The sequence below is a fragment of the Lissotriton vulgaris genome, chromosome 6, assembly GCF_964263255.1.
Source record: "Lissotriton vulgaris chromosome 6, aLisVul1.2, whole genome shotgun sequence".
NCBI classification, from domain to species: Eukaryota; Metazoa; Chordata; class Amphibia; order Caudata; family Salamandridae; genus Lissotriton; species Lissotriton vulgaris.
The window spans coordinates 141,888,315-141,906,575 of record NC_141694.1 but is presented as its reverse complement, the minus strand read 5'-3'; the positions used below and the strand labels follow the sequence as shown (position 1 = coordinate 141,906,575).

Here is an 18,261-nt window from a genome sequence, read left to right as displayed (position 1 = left end):
ATCCTGCTCACTTGCTGGGGCAAAAAGAGCAGGGCTAGGCTCCCAACTAATCAGGTGCCCAAGGGACAAGACAGGTGCTGATCAGGACAGGTGACCTCCTCTAAGTGCAATGCCAGTGTCACACCCTTCTCTAGCAAATTTAGCACCCCAACAGGGTAATCGATTCTTCTGACAGAGTGCTCCTTCAGCACCTCTGTTCTAGATCGCCATTTGAGTGCATTGGGTCAGTGACAGGTCAGCTATTCGGACAAGTCGGACAATTTCTCTATCTAAACCTACCATAGTTATACCATTTCGAGGGCAATGTACCACCCCTAAATGTTGCAAATCTATGTGTTCACCTTCAGTGATTGGTTGGAAGTACGAGGAGAGGTCATCACACCATACTAAGATGAGATCATTTCAATATTGGTTTCAATCGATTCCGGTTACCGCCCACAATTTATTTTCCCATGCACTTTTATAACACTCAGCAATATTGGTACACATTTTGAATACATTGTATTTGGTAGCTTCCTCTCTAGAGGTCAGATGAGCAGGTTCCCAGGAACATCGTGGATAAGAGGAGTGCTGGCTGAGATTCAATGCTAATGCTTCAGCTAATTCGGGGTTTAAGTGTGCTTGCGCAGCGTCACCCAAGATGGAGGATGTGACAGTATTCAGGCCCAAAATACGAGCTATCAGCAAAGTCAAAGAAAAACATATTAGAATACAAAAATAAATGAATGCACTGTATACCACTTATCTCTATTCTAACCCCATTACTTTATTTTAACTTTTGCATTAATGGTTAAGCAGAACAAACAAGCTTAGTACCAGCTGCAGCATAAGCATTAGCATCTGAGATTTAAAGCGGCCATTTCTGGCACTAGTGCGCAAAAGCAAAGATTTCCCACCAAAGCAGAAATTACTTCACATCACGTGAGTGTGGCAGCCGCATGCGCAGTGAAATTCCCTTGTTGCGGCGGCCATTTTAGGACATTCGAGTTAATGTTAGTAAAAGCACATAGAAAAGCTTCCCCTCGATACTAGAAATGTTGTGAAATGTAAATATTATTAAAAAAACATGTTGGGTAATATATTATAGGTTATTTTGAGAGGGCTGATTATAAGCAAGTTTCTGTATATGTGAAACTTTGCTCCATCAATAGTACCATATTCACGTTAAACAATTGGAAAAAATGAGCACGAGACAAATATACATGAAGTGTACACAATGCCCCACTGTGTGTTGCTTACCAGTTACAGCCATAAGCCCATCATAGCAGCAACTGAACAAACTAGCAAATAGGAAGTAGCAGTTCCCCAGCAACACCCCAACCCAGCAACCAAACATTTGCATAATCGTCATGCTGTGCCTTATGAATAGGGTTTCTTGGCGCCTTAGAGGTATATGTTATCATGCACGTTACCAAGCATTAATACGTGTAAGGCGTATCTACTCAAGGAGGTCAATTACCAGACGTACCCTTTAAAGCATGTAAGATACTGCCCCAAGCTCCACTTGTTGTGTCTTCTGCATATTGCCAGTGGCGTTGATAGTTTCGCCCATAGCATGTCATTTTAATTTGCAGAAAATTCGTACCCCTTAGAGAGTAAAGGTTCTACATAAGGCACGTCTCTCATTGGCATTTACCTTTAAATACATTTTTCATCATGTTTCACTCTTTAGTTTCTTTAAGGACATCTGGATAACGTCTCTGTCAACTCCTTCTGACTTTAGATAAGACAACTGATTGTTTTCTTTGATTTCTTTTCTTTCAGTTTCCCGTGACCACTTGGAATGGATCTTGCACCCGCTAATGAATACTTGGCCAGAAGTAGCCGCGCAAGCCATGAACCGCCACTTCCACCAGTTGTCCGAGCGAACGCTGTTACTGATGTTGTGCCGGCCAAGAAGATAACCTTCCTCAAGAGTGGGGACCCCCAGTTCAGTGGTGTAAGGATGGCGATCAACCAACGAAGCTTTAAAAGCATCAACACCCTCATGGATGACCTCTCTAATAGGGTGCCCCTGCCATTCGGGGTACGGACAATAACCACACCTCGGGGAACTCACTGTATCAACAGACTAGACCAGCTGGAAGATGGAGGCTGCTACCTTTGCTCTGACAAGAAGTATGTGCAACCCGTCAGTGCTGCCGCCCCCCTACACCAGACGGCCCCTCATCGAGCCAGTCGCACGGTCAGTGCTCGACCGTCATTGCTCCCAGAGGGCCAACTGGACGAGTACTCATTGACTCATTCTCACCCTGCCACAAAGCTACATAAGAAGATCACACTGGTCAAAAACATGGATCCTACTGTTAGGCGCTTAATAATCCTGAACCGGAGAAATACTCGGAACTTTAAGGCCTTCCTTGAAGAGGTTTCAGAACTCTTGCAGTGCACAGTGAAGAAACTCTACACTTTGGACGGAAAGAGGGTAAGAATACACACAGGAGCAAGTGCATTATAACCGAGCAGCTTTTCAGCTTAGCATGGTGACCCTTTTTTAAAAACAACATTAATTTATCGATTTTAGGAAGAAGGTTACACAACAGTTCAGTTATTTGTCTCCCCCCCCCCCCCCCCCCACCCATAAACAAGGGGAGGGATGTGAGTCACACCATGTACAAATGAATATGTCCATACTTAACATTTGGATTACTTAGTCAGCACTATTGGTATCATCGCATCATATTACAGCAAATCACAATCACAGGCACATTTAGAAAGTAATAATCGTCTGTCCCTTTTACATCTTGCCTCAGTTCAGGGCTGACATGGTTTACAAGGTAAGGGACACTAGTAACCTTCAGATAGAGGAGTTGTGTTTTGAGTCTTGAAATCTGGTATAAAGAGTCTAACCCAGAGAACGAAGTAGTAGCGGCCGGTACAGGTAAATATGGTGAGGCGGGGCACTGCGCATGGGGATGTTAATAGAAGACGGAACATGGCAGATTAAATATATAAATAACTCCTATTTCGTTGTCTGTCAACATTTTCCCCACCCCCCACACAGAGTCCCGCTCCACCACCCCACTGTGCTTACCTGCACCATCCACTCCTGGAACTACGGGGAGAGCATGCCAGTTAAACGGGCCAAAATCAGTGGTGAAAGAGAGTTTCACCTGTGCAATAGAGGGTTAGCCTCTGGCCTTGACCTTGGCTGGTCAGCCGACTGAAATCCTTCGACCATTGGTTGAGATAGACTGGTGGTCTGCCGTTGAGGCATGCAAGAAGGTATGCTGGTTGTAAGAAGCACTACTTTGGGAGGCCCACAAGTTGACAGCCAATGTACCCTTGCTTGTGACAAATCTGCCTATAAAGGGCACAGGTGCCTGGGGAATGAGGTATGAGTAGAGTTTTCGAATGCTGAGCAACTGATAACAAGCTGCAGTAGTAGTAGTAGTAGTATTATCTATCTCTCTATCTATCTATCTGTCTATCTTTCTATTAGTCTATCTGTTGGTCTTTATTACTTACTTCTACTAGTATCTTTCTCTTTCTTCATGGTCACTTTTCTGGCTCCTGTCTCTTCCTTCACTCGGTCTCTCGGATTTTTCTGTTTCTATCCCGCTCTCATTCTGGCGTCTTTCTTTTTGCTTTTACTGCCTCCCACTTGCTCTTTTTCTTTGTTTTTGCCCTGTAGCCTCACCTCCTTTGCCTCTAATGAATGCCGTGTATGCAGAAGCTCATAAACCTCAACACATTGTGGTGTTGGTACAACAGTTAAAATTGGTCCTACAAGTACGTAGGTTAAATCCAGAAGTACTATTTTTCTCTGGAGAGTAGGGGCAGTACATTAGCGCATTTTCATATTCCGCTATTTGCACTGCCCTATTACACAATAAGTAAATGTATATAAAGGTCCCCGTGGAAGGGAAATATTTCTGCACAAACAATAAAAGAATTTTAGCAAGGACTAAGATGGTACTCAAAGGACAAGATTGTTGTCATTTATTCAACAACAAAAAGGTTTAAGAATTTACAGCATTATTTGTACTCATTTATAAGTGACAACAATAAATCAGAAATTCAAAAAGGGCCCCAAGGGGGAGAGAAGGGGAAGGAGGGATGTGCTCAGAGGTTGTATAAAGGGTTATAAGGATAGTACACAGATTTACACAAACTGTACATATACACAATCAACAAGGAATTACAAATTATTCCAAAAAACCAAAACGGCCTATGTCAATTAAGGCAAAATTCAACTAAAAGGTGGGGCATTCCACGGTCACGTGTACAATTCAATCAAGTACTGGAAATGTGCCGGATGTCCCAAGATAATGAGGTGTCGACGTTTCGACCCCTATGTCTAGGATCAGTTTATTCCTTGGCCGGGGTCTTCATCAGGACCGTTGTAGAAGGGAAGGGACGAGGAGGGGCCGTCCTATCTGAAAGATGGAAACCCGTATCAGGGAATGGAGTGTCAATTAGTAAAAACCTAAACAGTCATTAATACTGTGCACCGGGGAGGTGGCATTAATTGAAAACAAAATGAAAGCCATGGAGTCCGGGTCAGGAGACCTCTAGACAAGGGAGCCAGAAGCTGAATATGCGACTAATCCATAAACACGCTTGTGAATTTAATTATTCCAATACATCAGGGACACATTAGCCAGGACAGAAGGGAGACCAATTGGCAGTACTTTAATGATACATGCTTTGGGTGGCGTATGGGCGTTTAAACAAAGGAGCTCTGATTGCGTATTCTATTGTGAGGGGATGGTAATTGTTTAAAAGGAGCTAAGAGCAATTACCTGTGGTGGAATGAGACACACTCTTTTGAAATTCAAAAATGTAGGCTGCCTGCTTCAGAAAATTATGCTGCTGGGCACGTCTTAAATGAAACGTCTAAACAAAACACGAAGTAAGCATCAGTCAGAGTGACTGCAAAGGGCAATAATCTGATAAGGCCAGTTCAGAAAGTGGGAAGGGTTACCTCAGTATATTAAGCTGCGACGTTGCCAGGAGGCTTAGGCGCTGTGTTATAATCCATAAACTGTAAATACAAGAATTGAAATTTGCATCAATAGTGATATAACCGCAACGCGGTGGTCTGCCAAGCAGACTCCACAGTGTCGCGTGTCCATACCTTCAGCGAGTCCGTGCAGTAACTAACGGACTGGGGAGCTTGACGATGTGTAAGGCAATATGCCGATCGGCTCCGTTTGGTCGCGACGGAAATCTGAAACAATTAGGGCGCTCGTAAGTCACACGCAGTTAAAACTATAGACGGCCAAAGGGAAGCGGGACCGGAGGGTTCTCCACTTACTTTTAACGCGGACCGCGAGGCAGCAGAGCGTCTTGCTGCAATGTTATCACCGTATGTCATCCACCGCTGATTGAAGCAGCAGGGCTTCTCGCGTTGGCACACAAACACCGCCGAACACTACGCGAAGTTAGGGGGCGGGGCTTGCCGTGTGACGTGGATTGAGAGAGTAATAGAAAAAAGACTCGGGTAGATTGAAATACAGCCCTTTTGCAAGAATGTAACCTGTTTTAGCCCTTACCTCTAATTGGAGAATTATTTAAGAAATTCACAGACATTGCATTTACATACAGCCCATATAGGCGATTAAAATGAAATTCCACAGTTGGAGTGCACTCGCGCACAGCCCATGCAAGGGAGTGAAGGCGAGTGAGAATTATTTAAGAAATTCACAGACATTGCATTTACATACAGCCCATATAGGCGAGTAAAATGAAATTCCACAGTTGGAGTGGACTCGCGCACAGCCCATGCAAGCGAGTGAAAGCGAGTGAGGAGTAAATAAAGAAGGAATTAATTAGAGAAATAAATCAGAAACCCTATTCTTATATCCAGCCCATTTGGACAAGTAAATTAGAATTACACATTTAGACTCAAGCACCGCCCTTGTAAGGGAGTAAAGGCGAATGCTCACCAGGGTCATTCTATGTAAAAGATGGCAAAATAGGAGATATTGAGGAGAAATGAGATCACATTATACAACCACTGTATGTTAACATTTGATAAGCTGAAGGATACTCGTGCACCTATCTCACAGGATAGTGTAGACGAGTCACATGCGTATATCAAATTGATTAAATTAAATTTGAGTGGACCCAAAACTCGTGCACCTGTCTCACAGGATAGTATAGACGAGTTACCTGCGTGTATCAAGTAGTTAAAATGAATAGGGGTCACCCATAGGGTATCTGGAAAGTATCAGTATAGGTTATATATAGCAATGAGTGAATTATTCATCTCAGGGCCGCTAGCTGTGCAAAGCTACCGTCCTGTTCATTTAGGCCATTTTTAATGGAGTCCAGGAGAGACATCCATTTGCATTCACGTACATTCAGCACCACAGCTAGGTTACCGCCCCGTCTCCCTAGGGAAACTTTCTCGATTACAAGCCACCGCAAATCTTTCACGGTGTGTCCAGCGGTCTGCCAATGGTCTACCAGGGGGGCGCCTGGGACCTTGCAACGTAATCTACTGCAATGTGCCGAGATCCGTGATTTAATTTTCTGCTGAGTTTGCCCCACATAGACTTTATTACATGGGCACGTTATTATGTAAATCACACTTTCGGTGTTGCAGTTAGTGTGATGTTTTAGTTTAAACGTCTGTTGTCCATGGGTGAAGGTCTTGGTCTGGATAGTTGTCTCGCAGGCAATGCAGGTCCCGCATCTAAAGTGACCGATCACAGGTGGTAAGTTCCATAGACTCGTGAGTGTAGGAGGGCTCTCCGGTTCCAGGTATGAGTGAACCACTATATCTCGAATGTTTCTAGATCTCTTAAAGGAGTGGAGAGGAAGCTGTGGTTGGTCAATTTCCTGAGCTATTAATGGCCAATTCTTGTTGATCACTTTTTTGACATCATTACTCCTTGTGGTATAGGTGGTGACGCAAATCATCCTGTTCGTCTCAGGGTCTATGCGACTCTCAGGGTTCAGCAAATTCTCCCTCGGGTTATACCAGGCCCGTTTTCTTGCGCGTCTCACCATGCGTGTAGGATACCCCCGCGACACAAGGCGATCCCTGAGGATCTCTGATTCCTTGAGATAGTCAGTACGAGAAGAACAATTTCTTCTAATTCGCAGGAATTGTCCTACCGGGAGGTTATCTCTGAGGCCTCTAGGGTGGTGGCTGCCATATTGTAATAAGGAATTTCTTTCAGTCGGTTTCCTGTACAGGGTTGTGAAAAGCTGTCCATTTGCCACATAGATGGAGATGTCAAGGAAAGGTATTACTTTATTGCTCGATTCAAGGGTAAACTGAATATTGGTATTCCGTTGGTTCAGCCAAATATGGTACTCATTCAGTTGCTCGCTGTTTCCTTGCCATATGCACAGAACATCATCAATGTATCTGACCCAAAGGGTCAGCATAGATGAAAAGGGATTGTTCAGCGAGAAGACGTGTTCTTGCTCAAAATGATCCATATAGATTATAGCCAGATTGGGGGCAAATGTAGCGCCCATGGCTACGCCCTTGGATTGCACATAGAATTTCTCTTGGAAAATGAAGAAGTTTTTCTTCATGGCTATGTTGAGTAAGTCGATGATAAATTCCGTGGGAACCTGGAAGGGAGCCGGTCTGTGATTTAAAGCAACCTCCATTATGTCTAGGGCCTCTTGTTGAGGGATGCTAGTGTAAAGTGATATAATATCACATGTGACCAACAACATGGTGTTAGGATCAAAAGGTCTCTCATCGATTAATTGGATGACTTGGGTTGTGTCACGTAAGTAAGTTCTTGTTCTTAAGGCAAGCGGCTTTAGAAAGAAATCTATGTATTTGCATAGCGGCTCGAGTATGGAGCCGCAACCGGATACTATTGGTCGCCCAGGGGGAAGGTCAAGGTTTTTGTGAACCTTGGGCAAGGTATAAATGGTTGCCAGTCTAGGTGATTGCTGATTCAAGAATTTAAACTCTTGGTCACTTAAGAAACCAGATTCCAAACCTTCTTGTGTGACGGAAAGGATCATATTGGCTATCTCCTTTGAAGGGTCATTCGGTATCTCTTGGTAGCTGACTCCGTCGTGTAGTTGTCTAAGTATTTCCTCTTTATATTTAGACAAATCCTGGACAACAATTGCCCCGCCTTTGTCGGCGGGTTTGATGATGACTTGTTTGTTGGAGGACAAATCCGTGAGCGCTTGTTTCTCCTTTTGGCTGAGGTTGAATCTAACAAACTTTTTGGTGTTTAATGTCTGTTCAGCTGCTTGCGTGACTATATCCTCAAAAGCGAGTATTCTCGGGCTCATGGCGTAGGTAGGTGGAAAGAAAGTAGATGGCTCTCTTAGGCCAGTGATTGATCCTTGCCGTCTGGCAGATTGATTCCGAAAGAAATACCGTAGGCGAATCTTCCTAAAGAATCTGCAAAGTTCAATCTTCAGTTGGAATTTGTTGGCCGTGGCTGTGGGCACGTATGAGAGCCCTTTGCTTAGTACCTTGACCTCATCCTCTTTAAGTTGATAAGATGAGATATTGATCACAGGGTTATCCCTGATGAGGGATACCGGAGGGGTATTCGTAGCTGTTGCCATCACCACCGATATGTGTTCCTCCGGGTCGAGATCTCGCCGTGTGGCTCCGCCCGAAATGTCACCTGTTTCGGTGATTTGCCTCTGTTGCCGTCCCAACCTTGGTTCTGTTGCTGGCCTCTCCCTTGGCCCCGGTTCCAATTGGTGCCTCTCCCTCGGGGTGGACGCCATTGTCCACGGCCCTGTTCTAAAAAATGAGGTTGAAAATGAGGGGGGTATTGTTGGTAGTTGGAATCCCCAGGTGGGTAGTTGTAAGAGGTGCTGGGTCCGGCCTCACTGTCACTGCCGGAGCTGTAGGAAGAATCCGAAAAAGTGGAGAAGTTCCGTCTTCCTCTGAAACCCCCACAACCTCGATTGGAGAAGCGACCTTGTGTGTCCTGTTTATAATAATCTGGCTGCAGATATGGATACACAGATTTCTTGTCAAAGGTTCTCAGATCTCTTGCCAATTTCTCCAATTTTTTGGTCTGGGCGGTTATGTCGAATTCCTTAATGGATGCTTCTAGATTCTCCAGGGCTTCCTTGCTTTTGGTCAGTGTGCTGTCTCCAAGTATCTCAGCCTTTAGATCCGCTATTTCTTTGCTGAGTGACACCACTTGTTCAGCAGCTGTCTCTACTCCCAGCACCATCCAGTGCCGGGAGCAGTTGTTGGCCACGTAACTAAACCCTTCTTTAAATTTAGGGACGTCTATGAAGATTGCGGGTTCGATCTTAATTTGCAACCCTACTGGTATTATGTTCTCCTGCAGATACTTAGTGAACAGGTGTCCATGTAGTCTTGTACGTATAAGTTTCTTCTCTAGTCTCTCTAGACGAGATATTTTATCGTTCAGGGTGACATCAATGACGGGTGCAGTGGTGGATAAAAAAGTGGTGGATAGGTCTTTGGTAAGTTGGCTAATGTATGCCTCTGTGTAGGATAGGATCTCGGGATCCGCCATGGCAAAGTAGAATTAATCTACGTAAACCTCGCAGGTGAGCACCTGCTCAGAAGACATTATAAAGGGGGGGGTAGAACCCAAGCAGTCACGGGGACCTGGGCGTCAAGTAGTAAATGTATAGAAAGGTCCCCGTGGAAGGGAAATATTTCTGCACAAACAATAAAAGAATTTTAGCAAGGACTAAGATGGTACTCAAAGGACAAGATTGTTGTCATTTATTCAACAACAAAAAGGTTTAAGAATTTACAGCATTATTTGTACTCATTTATAAGTGACAACAATAAATCGGAAATTCAAAAAGGGCCCCAAGGGGGAGAGAAGGGGAAGGAGGGATGTGCTCAGAGGTTGTGTAAAGGGTTATAAGGATAGTACACAGATTTACACAAACTGTACATATACACAATCAACAAGGAATTACAAATTATTCCAAAAAACCAAAACGGCCTATGTCAATTAAGGCAAAATTCAACTAAAAGGTGGGGCATTCCACGGTCACGTGTACAATTCAATCAAGTACTGGAAATGTGCCGGATGTCCCAAGATAATGAGGTGTCGACGTTTCGACCCCTATGTCTAGGATCAGTTTATTCCTTGGCCGGGGTCTTCATCAGGACCGTTGTAGAAGGGAAGGGACGAGGAGGGGCCGTCCTATCTGAAAGATGGAAACCCGTATCAGGGAATGGAGTGTCAATTAGTAAAAACCTAAACAGTCATTAATACTGTGCACCGGGGAGGTGGCATTAATTGAAAACAAAATGAAAGCCATGGAGTCCGGGTCAGGAGACCTCTAGACAAGGGAGCCAGAAGCTGAATATGCGACTAATCCATAAACACGCTTGTGAATTTAATTATTCCAATACATCAGGGACACATTAGCCAGGACAGAAGGGAGACCAATTGGCAGTACTTTAATGATACATGCTTTGGGTGGCGTATGGGCGTTTAAACAAAGGAGCTCTGATTGCGTATTCTATTGTGAGGGGATGGTAATTGTTTAAAAGGAGCTAAGAGCAATTACCTGTGGTGGAATGAGACACACTCTTTTGAAATTCAAAAATGTAGGCTGCCTGCTTCAGAAAATTACGCTGCTGGGCACGTCTTAAATGAAACGTCTAAACAAAACACGAAGTAAGCATCAGTCAGAGTGACTGCAAAGGGCAATAATCTGATAAGGCCAGTTCAGAAAGTGGGAAGGGTTACCTCAGTATATTAAGCTGCGACGTTGCCAGGAGGCTTAGGCGCTGTGTTATAATCCATAAACTGTAAATACAAGAATTGAAATTTGCATCAATAGTGATATAACCGCAACGCGGTGGTCTGCCAAGCAGACTCCACAGTGTCGCGTGTCCATACCTTCAGCGAGTCCGTGCAGTAACTAACGGACTGGGGAGCTTGACGATGTGTAAGGCAATATGCCGATCGGCTCCGTTTGGTCGCGACGGAAATCTGAAACAATTAGGGCGCTCGTAAGTCACACGCAGTTAAAACTATAGACGGCCAAAGGGAAGCGGGACCGGAGGGTTCTCCACTTACTTTTAACGCGGACCGCGAGGCAGCAGAGCGTCTTGCTGCAATGTTATCACCGTATGTCATCCACCGCTGATTGAAGCAGCAGGGCTTCTCGCGTTGGCACACAAACACCGCCGAACACTACGCGAAGTTAGGGGGCGGGGCTTGCCGTGTGACGTGGATTGAGAGAGTAATAGAAAAAAGACTCGGGTAGATTGAAATACAGCCCTTTTGCAAGAATGTAACCTGTTTTAGCCCTTACCTCTAATTGGAGAATTATTTAAGAAATTCACAGACATTGCATTTACATACAGCCCATATAGGCGATTAAAATGAAATTCCACAGTTGGAGTGCACTCGCGCACAGCCCATGCAAGGGAGTGAAGGCGAGTGAGAATTATTTAAGAAATTCACAGACATTGCATTTACATACAGCCCATATAGGCGAGTAAAATGAAATTCCACAGTTGGAGTGGACTCGCGCACAGCCCATGCAAGGGAGTGAAAGCGAGTGAGGAGTAAATAAAGAAGGAATTAATTAGAGAAATAAATCAGAAACCCTATTCTTATATCCAGCCCATTTGGACAAGTAAATTAGAATTACACATTTAGACTCAAGCACCGCCCTTGTAAGGGAGTAAAGGCGAATGCTCACCAGGGTCATTCTATGTAAAAGATGGCAAAATAGGAGATATTGAGGAGAAATGAGATCACATTATACAACCACTGTATGTTAACATTTGATAAGCTGAAGGATACTCGTGCACCTATCTCACAGGATAGTGTAGACGAGTCACATGCGTATATCAAATTGATTAAATTAAATTTGAGTGGACACAAAACTCGTGCACCTGTCTCACAGGATAGTATAGACGAGTTACCTGCGTGTATCAAGTAGTTAAAATGAATAGGGGTCACCCATAGGGTATCTGGAAAGTATCAGTATAGGTTATATATAGCAATGAGTGAATTATTCATCTCAGGGCCGCTAGCTGTGCAAAGCTACCGTCCTGTTCATTTAGGCCATTTTTAATGGAGTCCAGGAGAGACATCCATTTGCATTCACGTACATTCAGCACCACAGCTAGGTTACCGCCCCGTCTCCCTAGGGAAACTTTCTCGATTACAAGCCACCGCAAATCTTTCACGGTGTGTCCAGCGGTCTGCCAATGGTCTACCAGGGGGGCGCCTGGGACCTTGCAACGTAATCTACTGCAATGTGCCGAGATCCGTGATTTAATTTTCTGCTGAGTTTGCCCCACATAGACTTTATTACATGGGCACGTTATTATGTAAATCACACTTTCGGTGTTGCAGTTAGTGTGATGTTTTAGTTTAAACGTCTGTTGTCCATGGGTGAAGGTCTTGGTCTGGATAGTTGTCTCGCAGGCAATGCAGGTCCCGCATCTAAAGTGACCGATCACAGGTGGTAAGTTCCATAGACTCGTGAGTGTAGGAGGGCTCTCCGGTTCCAGGTATGAGTGAACCACTATATCTCGAATGTTTCTAGATCTCTTAAAGGAGTGGAGAGGAAGCTGTGGTTGGTCAATTTCCTGAGCTATTAATGGCCAATTCTTGTTGATCACTTTTTTGACATCATTACTCCTTGTGGTATAGGTGGTGACGCAAATCATCCTGTTCGTCTCAGGGTCTATGCGACTCTCAGGGTTCAGCAAATTCTCCCTCGGGTTATACCAGGCCCGTTTTCTTGCGCGTCTCACCATGCGTGTAGGATACCCCCGCGACACAAGGCGATCCCTGAGGATCTCTGATTCCTTGAGATAGTCAGTACGAGAAGAACAATTTCTTCTAATTCGCAGGAATTGTCCTACCGGGAGGTTATCTCTGAGGCCTCTAGGGTGGTGGCTGCCATATTGTAATAAGGAATTTCTTTCAGTCGGTTTCCTGTACAGGGTTGTGAAAAGCTGTCCATTTGCCACATAGATGGAGATGTCAAGGAAAGGTATTACTTTATTGCTCGATTCAAGGGTAAACTGAATATTGGTATTCCGTTGGTTCAGCCAAATATGGTACTCATTCAGTTGCTCGCTGTTTCCTTGCCATATGCACAGAACATCATCAATGTATCTGACCCAAAGGGTCAGCATAGATGAAAAGGGATTGTTCAGCGAGAAGACGTGTTCTTGCTCAAAATGATCCATATAGATTATAGCCAGATTGGGGGCAAATGTAGCGCCCATGGCTACGCCCTTGGATTGCACATAGAATTTCTCTTCTCTTCTCGTGACCGTGGAATGCCCCACCTTTTAGTTGAATTTTGCCTTAATTGACATAGGCCGTTTTGGTTTTTTGGAATAATTTGTAATTCCTTGTTGATTGTGTATATGTACAGTTTGTGTAAATCTGTGTACTATCCTTATAACCCTTTACACAACCTCTGAGCACATCCCTCCTTCCCCTTCTCTCCCCCTTGGGGCCCTTTTTGAATTTCCGATTTATTGTTGTCACTTATAAATGAGTACAAATAATGCTGTAAATTCTTAAACCTTTTTGTTGTTGAATAAATGACAACAATCTTGTCCTTTGAGTACCATCTTAGTCCTTGCTAAAATTCTTTTATTGTTTGTGCAGAAATATTTCCCTTCCACGGGGACCTTTCTATACATTTACTACTTGACGCCCAGGTCCCCGTGACTGCTTGGGTTCTACCCCCCCCTTTATAATGTCTTCTGAGCAGGTGCTCACCTGCGAGGTTTACGTAGATTAATTCTACTTTGCCATGGCGGATCCCGAGATCCTATCCTACACAGAGGCATACATTAGCCAACTTACCAAAGACCTATCCACCACTTTTTTATCCACCACTGCACCCGTCATTGATGTCACCCTGAACGATAAAATATCTCGTCTAGAGAGACTAGAGAAGAAACTTATACGTACAAGACTACATGGACACCTGTTCACTAAGTATCTGCAGGAGAACATAATACCAGTAGGGTTGCAAATTAAGATCGAACCCGCAATCTTCATAGACGTCCCTAAATTTAAAGAAGGGTTTAGTTACGTGGCCAACAACTGCTCCCGGCACTGGATGGTGCTGGGAGTAGAGACAGCTGCTGAACAAGTGGTGTCACTCAGCAAAGAAATAGCGGATCTAAAGGCTGAGATACTTGGAGACAGCACACTGACCAAAAGCAAGGAAGCCCTGGAGAATCTAGAAGCATCCATTAAGGAATTCGACATAACCGCCCAGACCAAAAAATTGGAGAAATTGGCAAGAGATCTGAGAACCTTTGACAAGAAATCTGTGTATCCATATCTGCAGCCAGATTATTATAAACAGGACACACAAGGTCGCTTCTCCAATCGAGGTTGTGGGGGTTTCAGAGGAAGACGGAACTTCTCCACTTTTTCGGATTCTTCCTACAGCTCCGGCAGTGACAGTGAGGCCGGACCCAGCACCTCTTACAACTACCCACCTGGGGATTCCAACTACCAACAATACCCCCCTCATTTTCAACCTCATTTTTTAGAACAGGGCCGTGGACAATGGCGTCCACCCCGAGGGAGAGGCACCAATTGGAACCGGGGCCAAGGGAGAGGCCAGCAACAGAACCAAGGTTGGGACGGCAACAGAGGCAAATCACCGAAACAGGTGACATTTCGGGCGGAGCCACACGGCGAGATCTCGACCCGGAGGAACACATATCGGTGGTGATGGCAACAGCTACGAATACCCCTCCGGTATCCCTCATCAGGGATAACCCTGTGATCAATATCTCATCTTATCAACTTAAAGAGGATGAGGTCAAGGTACTAAGCAAAGGGCTCTCATACGTGCCCACAGCCACGGCCAACAAATTCCAACTGAAGATTGAACTTTGCAGATTCTTTAGGAAGATTCGCCTACGGTATTTCTTTCGGAATCAATCTGCCAGACGGCAAGGATCAATCACTGGCCTAAGAGAGCCATCTACTTTCTTTCCACCTACCTACGCCATGAGCCCGAGAATACTCGCTTTTGAGGATATAGTCACGCAAGCAGCTGAACAGACATTAAACACCAAAAAGTTTGTTAGATTCAACCTCAGCCAAAAGGAGAAACAAGCGCTCACGGATTTGTCCTCCAACAAACAAGTCATCATCAAACCCGCCGACAAAGGCGGGGCAATTGTTGTCCAGGATTTGTCTAAATATAAAGAGGAAATACTTAGACAACTACACGACGGAGTCAGCTACCAAGAGATACCGAATGACCCTTCAAAGGAGATAGCCAATATGATCCTTTCCGTCACACAAGAAGGTTTGGAATCTGGTTTCTTAAGTGACCAAGAGTTTAAATTCTTGAATCAGCAATCACCTAGACTGGCAACCATTTATACCTTGCCCAAGGTTCACAAAAACCTTGACCTTCCCCCTGGGCGACCAATAGTATCCGGTTGCGGCTCCATACTCGAGCCGCTATGCAAATACATAGATTTCTTTCTAAAGCCGCTTGCCTTAAGAACAAGAACTTACTTACGTGACACAACCCAAGTCATCCAATTAATCGATGAGAGACCTTTTGATCCTAACACCATGTTGTTGGTCACATGTGATATTATATCACTTTACACTAGCATCCCTCAACAAGAGGCCCTAGACATAATGGAGGTTGCTTTAAATCACAGACCGGCTCCCTTCCAGGTTCCCACGGAATTTATCATCGACTTACTCAACATAGCCATGAAGAAAAACTTCTTCATTTTCCAAGAGAAATTCTATGTGCAATCCAAGGGCGTAGCCATGGGCGCTACATTTGCCCCCAATCTGGCTATAATCTATATGGATCATTTTGAGCAAGAACACGTCTTCTCGCTGAACAATCCCTTTTCATCTATGCTGACCCTTTGGGTCAGATACATTGATGATGTTCTGTGCATATGGCAAGGAAACAGCGAGCAACTGAATGAGTACCATATTTGGCTGAACCAACGGAATACCAATATTCAGTTTACCCTTGAATCGAGCAATAAAGTAATACCTTTCCTTGACATCTCCATCTATGTGGCAAATGGACAGCTTTTCACAACCCTGTACAGGAAACCGACTGAAAGAAATTCCTTATTACAATATGGCAGCCACCACCCTAGAGGCCTCAGAGATAACCTCCCGGTAGGACAATTCCTGCGAATTAGAAGAAATTGTTCTTCTCGTACTGACTATCTCAAGGAATCAGAGATCCTCAGGGATCGCCTTGTGTCGCGGGGGTATCCTACACGCATGGTGAGACGCGCAAGAAAACGGGCCTGGTATAACCCGAGGGAGAATTTGCTGAACCCTGAGAGTCGCATAGACCCTGAGACGAACAGGATGATTTGCGTCACCACCTATACCACAAGGAGTAATGATGTCAAAAAAGTGATCAACAAGAATTGGCCATTAATAGCTCAGGAAATTGACCAACCACAGCTTCCTCTCCACTCCTTTAAGAGATCTAGAAACATTCGAGATATAGTGGTTCACTCATACCTGGAACCGGAGAGCCCTCCTACACTCACGAGTCTATGGAACTTACCACCTGTGATCGGTCACTTTAGATGCGGGACCTGCATTGCCTGCGAGACAACTATCCAGACCAAGACCTTCACCCATGGACAACAGACGTTTAAACTAAAACATCACACTAACTGCAACACCGAAAGTGTGATTTACATAATAACGTGCCCATGTAATAAAGTCTATGTGGGGCAAACTCAGCAGAAAATTAAATCACGGATCTCGGCACATTGCAGTAGATTACGTTGCAAGGTCCCAGGCGCCCCCCTGGTAGACCATTGGCAGACCGCTGGACACACCGTGAAAGATTTGCGGTGGCTTGTAATCGAGAAAGTTTCCCTAGGGAGACGGGGCGGTAACCTAGCTGTGGTGCTGAATGTACGTGAATGCAAATGGATGTCTCTCCTGGACTCCATTAAAAATGGCCTAAATGAACAGGACGGTAGCTTTGCACAGCTAGCGGCCCTGAGATGAATAATTCACTCATTGCTATATATAACCTATACTGATACTTTCCAGATACCCTATGGGTGACCCCTATTCATTTTAACTACTTGATACACGCAGGTAACTCGTCTATACTATCCTGTGAGACAGGTGCACGAGTTTTGTGTCCACTCAAATTTAATTTAATCAATTTGATATACGCATGTGACTCGTCTACACTATCCTGTGAGATAGGTGCACGAGTATCCTTCAGCTTATCAAATGTTAACATACAGTGGTTGTATAATGTGATCTCATTTCTCCTCAATATCTCCTATTTTGCCATCTTTTACATAGAATGACCCTGGTGAGCATTCGCCTTTACTCCCTTACAAGGGCGGTGCTTGAGTCTAAATGTGTAATTCTAATTTACTTGTCCAAATGGGCTGGATATAAGAATAGGGTTTCTGATTTATTTCTCTAATTAATTCCTTCTTTATTTACTCCTCACTCGCTTTCACTCCCTTGCATGGGCTGTGCGCGAGTCCACTCCAACTGTGGAATTTCATTTTACTCGCCTATATGGGCTGTATGTAAATGCAATGTCTGTGAATTTCTTAAATAATTCTCACTCGCCTTCACTCCCTTGCATGGGCTGTGCGCGAGTGCACTCCAACTGTGGAATTTCATTTTAATCGCCTATATGGGCTGTATGTAAATGCAATGTCTGTGAATTTCTTAAATAATTCTCCAATTAGAGGTAAGGGCTAAAACAGGTTACATTCTTGCAAAAGGGCTGTATTTCAATCTACCCGAGTCTTTTTTCTATTACTCTCTCAATCCACGTCACACGGCAAGCCCCGCCCCCTAACTTCGCGTAGTGTTCGGCGGTGTTTGTGTGCCAACGCGAGAAGCCCTGCTGCTTCAATCAGCGGTGGATGACATACGGTGATAACATTGCAGCAAGACGCTCTGCTGCCTCGCGGTCCGCGTTAAAAGTAAGTGGAGAACCCTCCGGTCCCGCTTCCCTTTGGCCGTCTATAGTTTTAACTGCGTGTGACTTACGAGCGCCCTAATTGTTTCAGATTTCCGTCGCGACCAAACGGAGCCGATCGGCATATTGCCTTACACATCGTCAAGCTCCCCAGTCCGTTAGTTACTGCACGGACTCGCTGAAGGTATGGACACGCGACACTGTGGAGTCTGCTTGGCAGACCACCGCGTTGCGGTTATATCACTATTGATGCAAATTTCAATTCTTGTATTTACAGTTTATGGATTATAACACAGCGCCTAAGCCTCCTGGCAACGTCGCAGCTTAATATACTGAGGTAACCCTTCCCACTTTCTGAACTGGCCTTATCAGATTATTGCCCTTTGCAGT

The 18,261-nt window shown here is 44.6% G+C and overlaps 1 protein-coding gene across 1 annotated transcript in view; it reads left to right on the top strand.

The window, feature by feature from the left end:
- Nucleotides 1-1,783: 1,783 nt before the first annotated feature.
- Nucleotides 1,784-18,261, top strand: part of RP1L1 (RP1 like 1) — a 152,884-nt gene continuing 136,406 nt past the window's right edge. Inside the window, exon 1 of the mRNA XM_086925142.1 lies at nucleotides 1,784-2,425. Within this exon, the coding sequence (XP_086781268.1) occupies nucleotides 1,784-2,425 (642 nt within the window). The remainder of the gene's footprint in view (nucleotides 2,426-18,261) is intronic.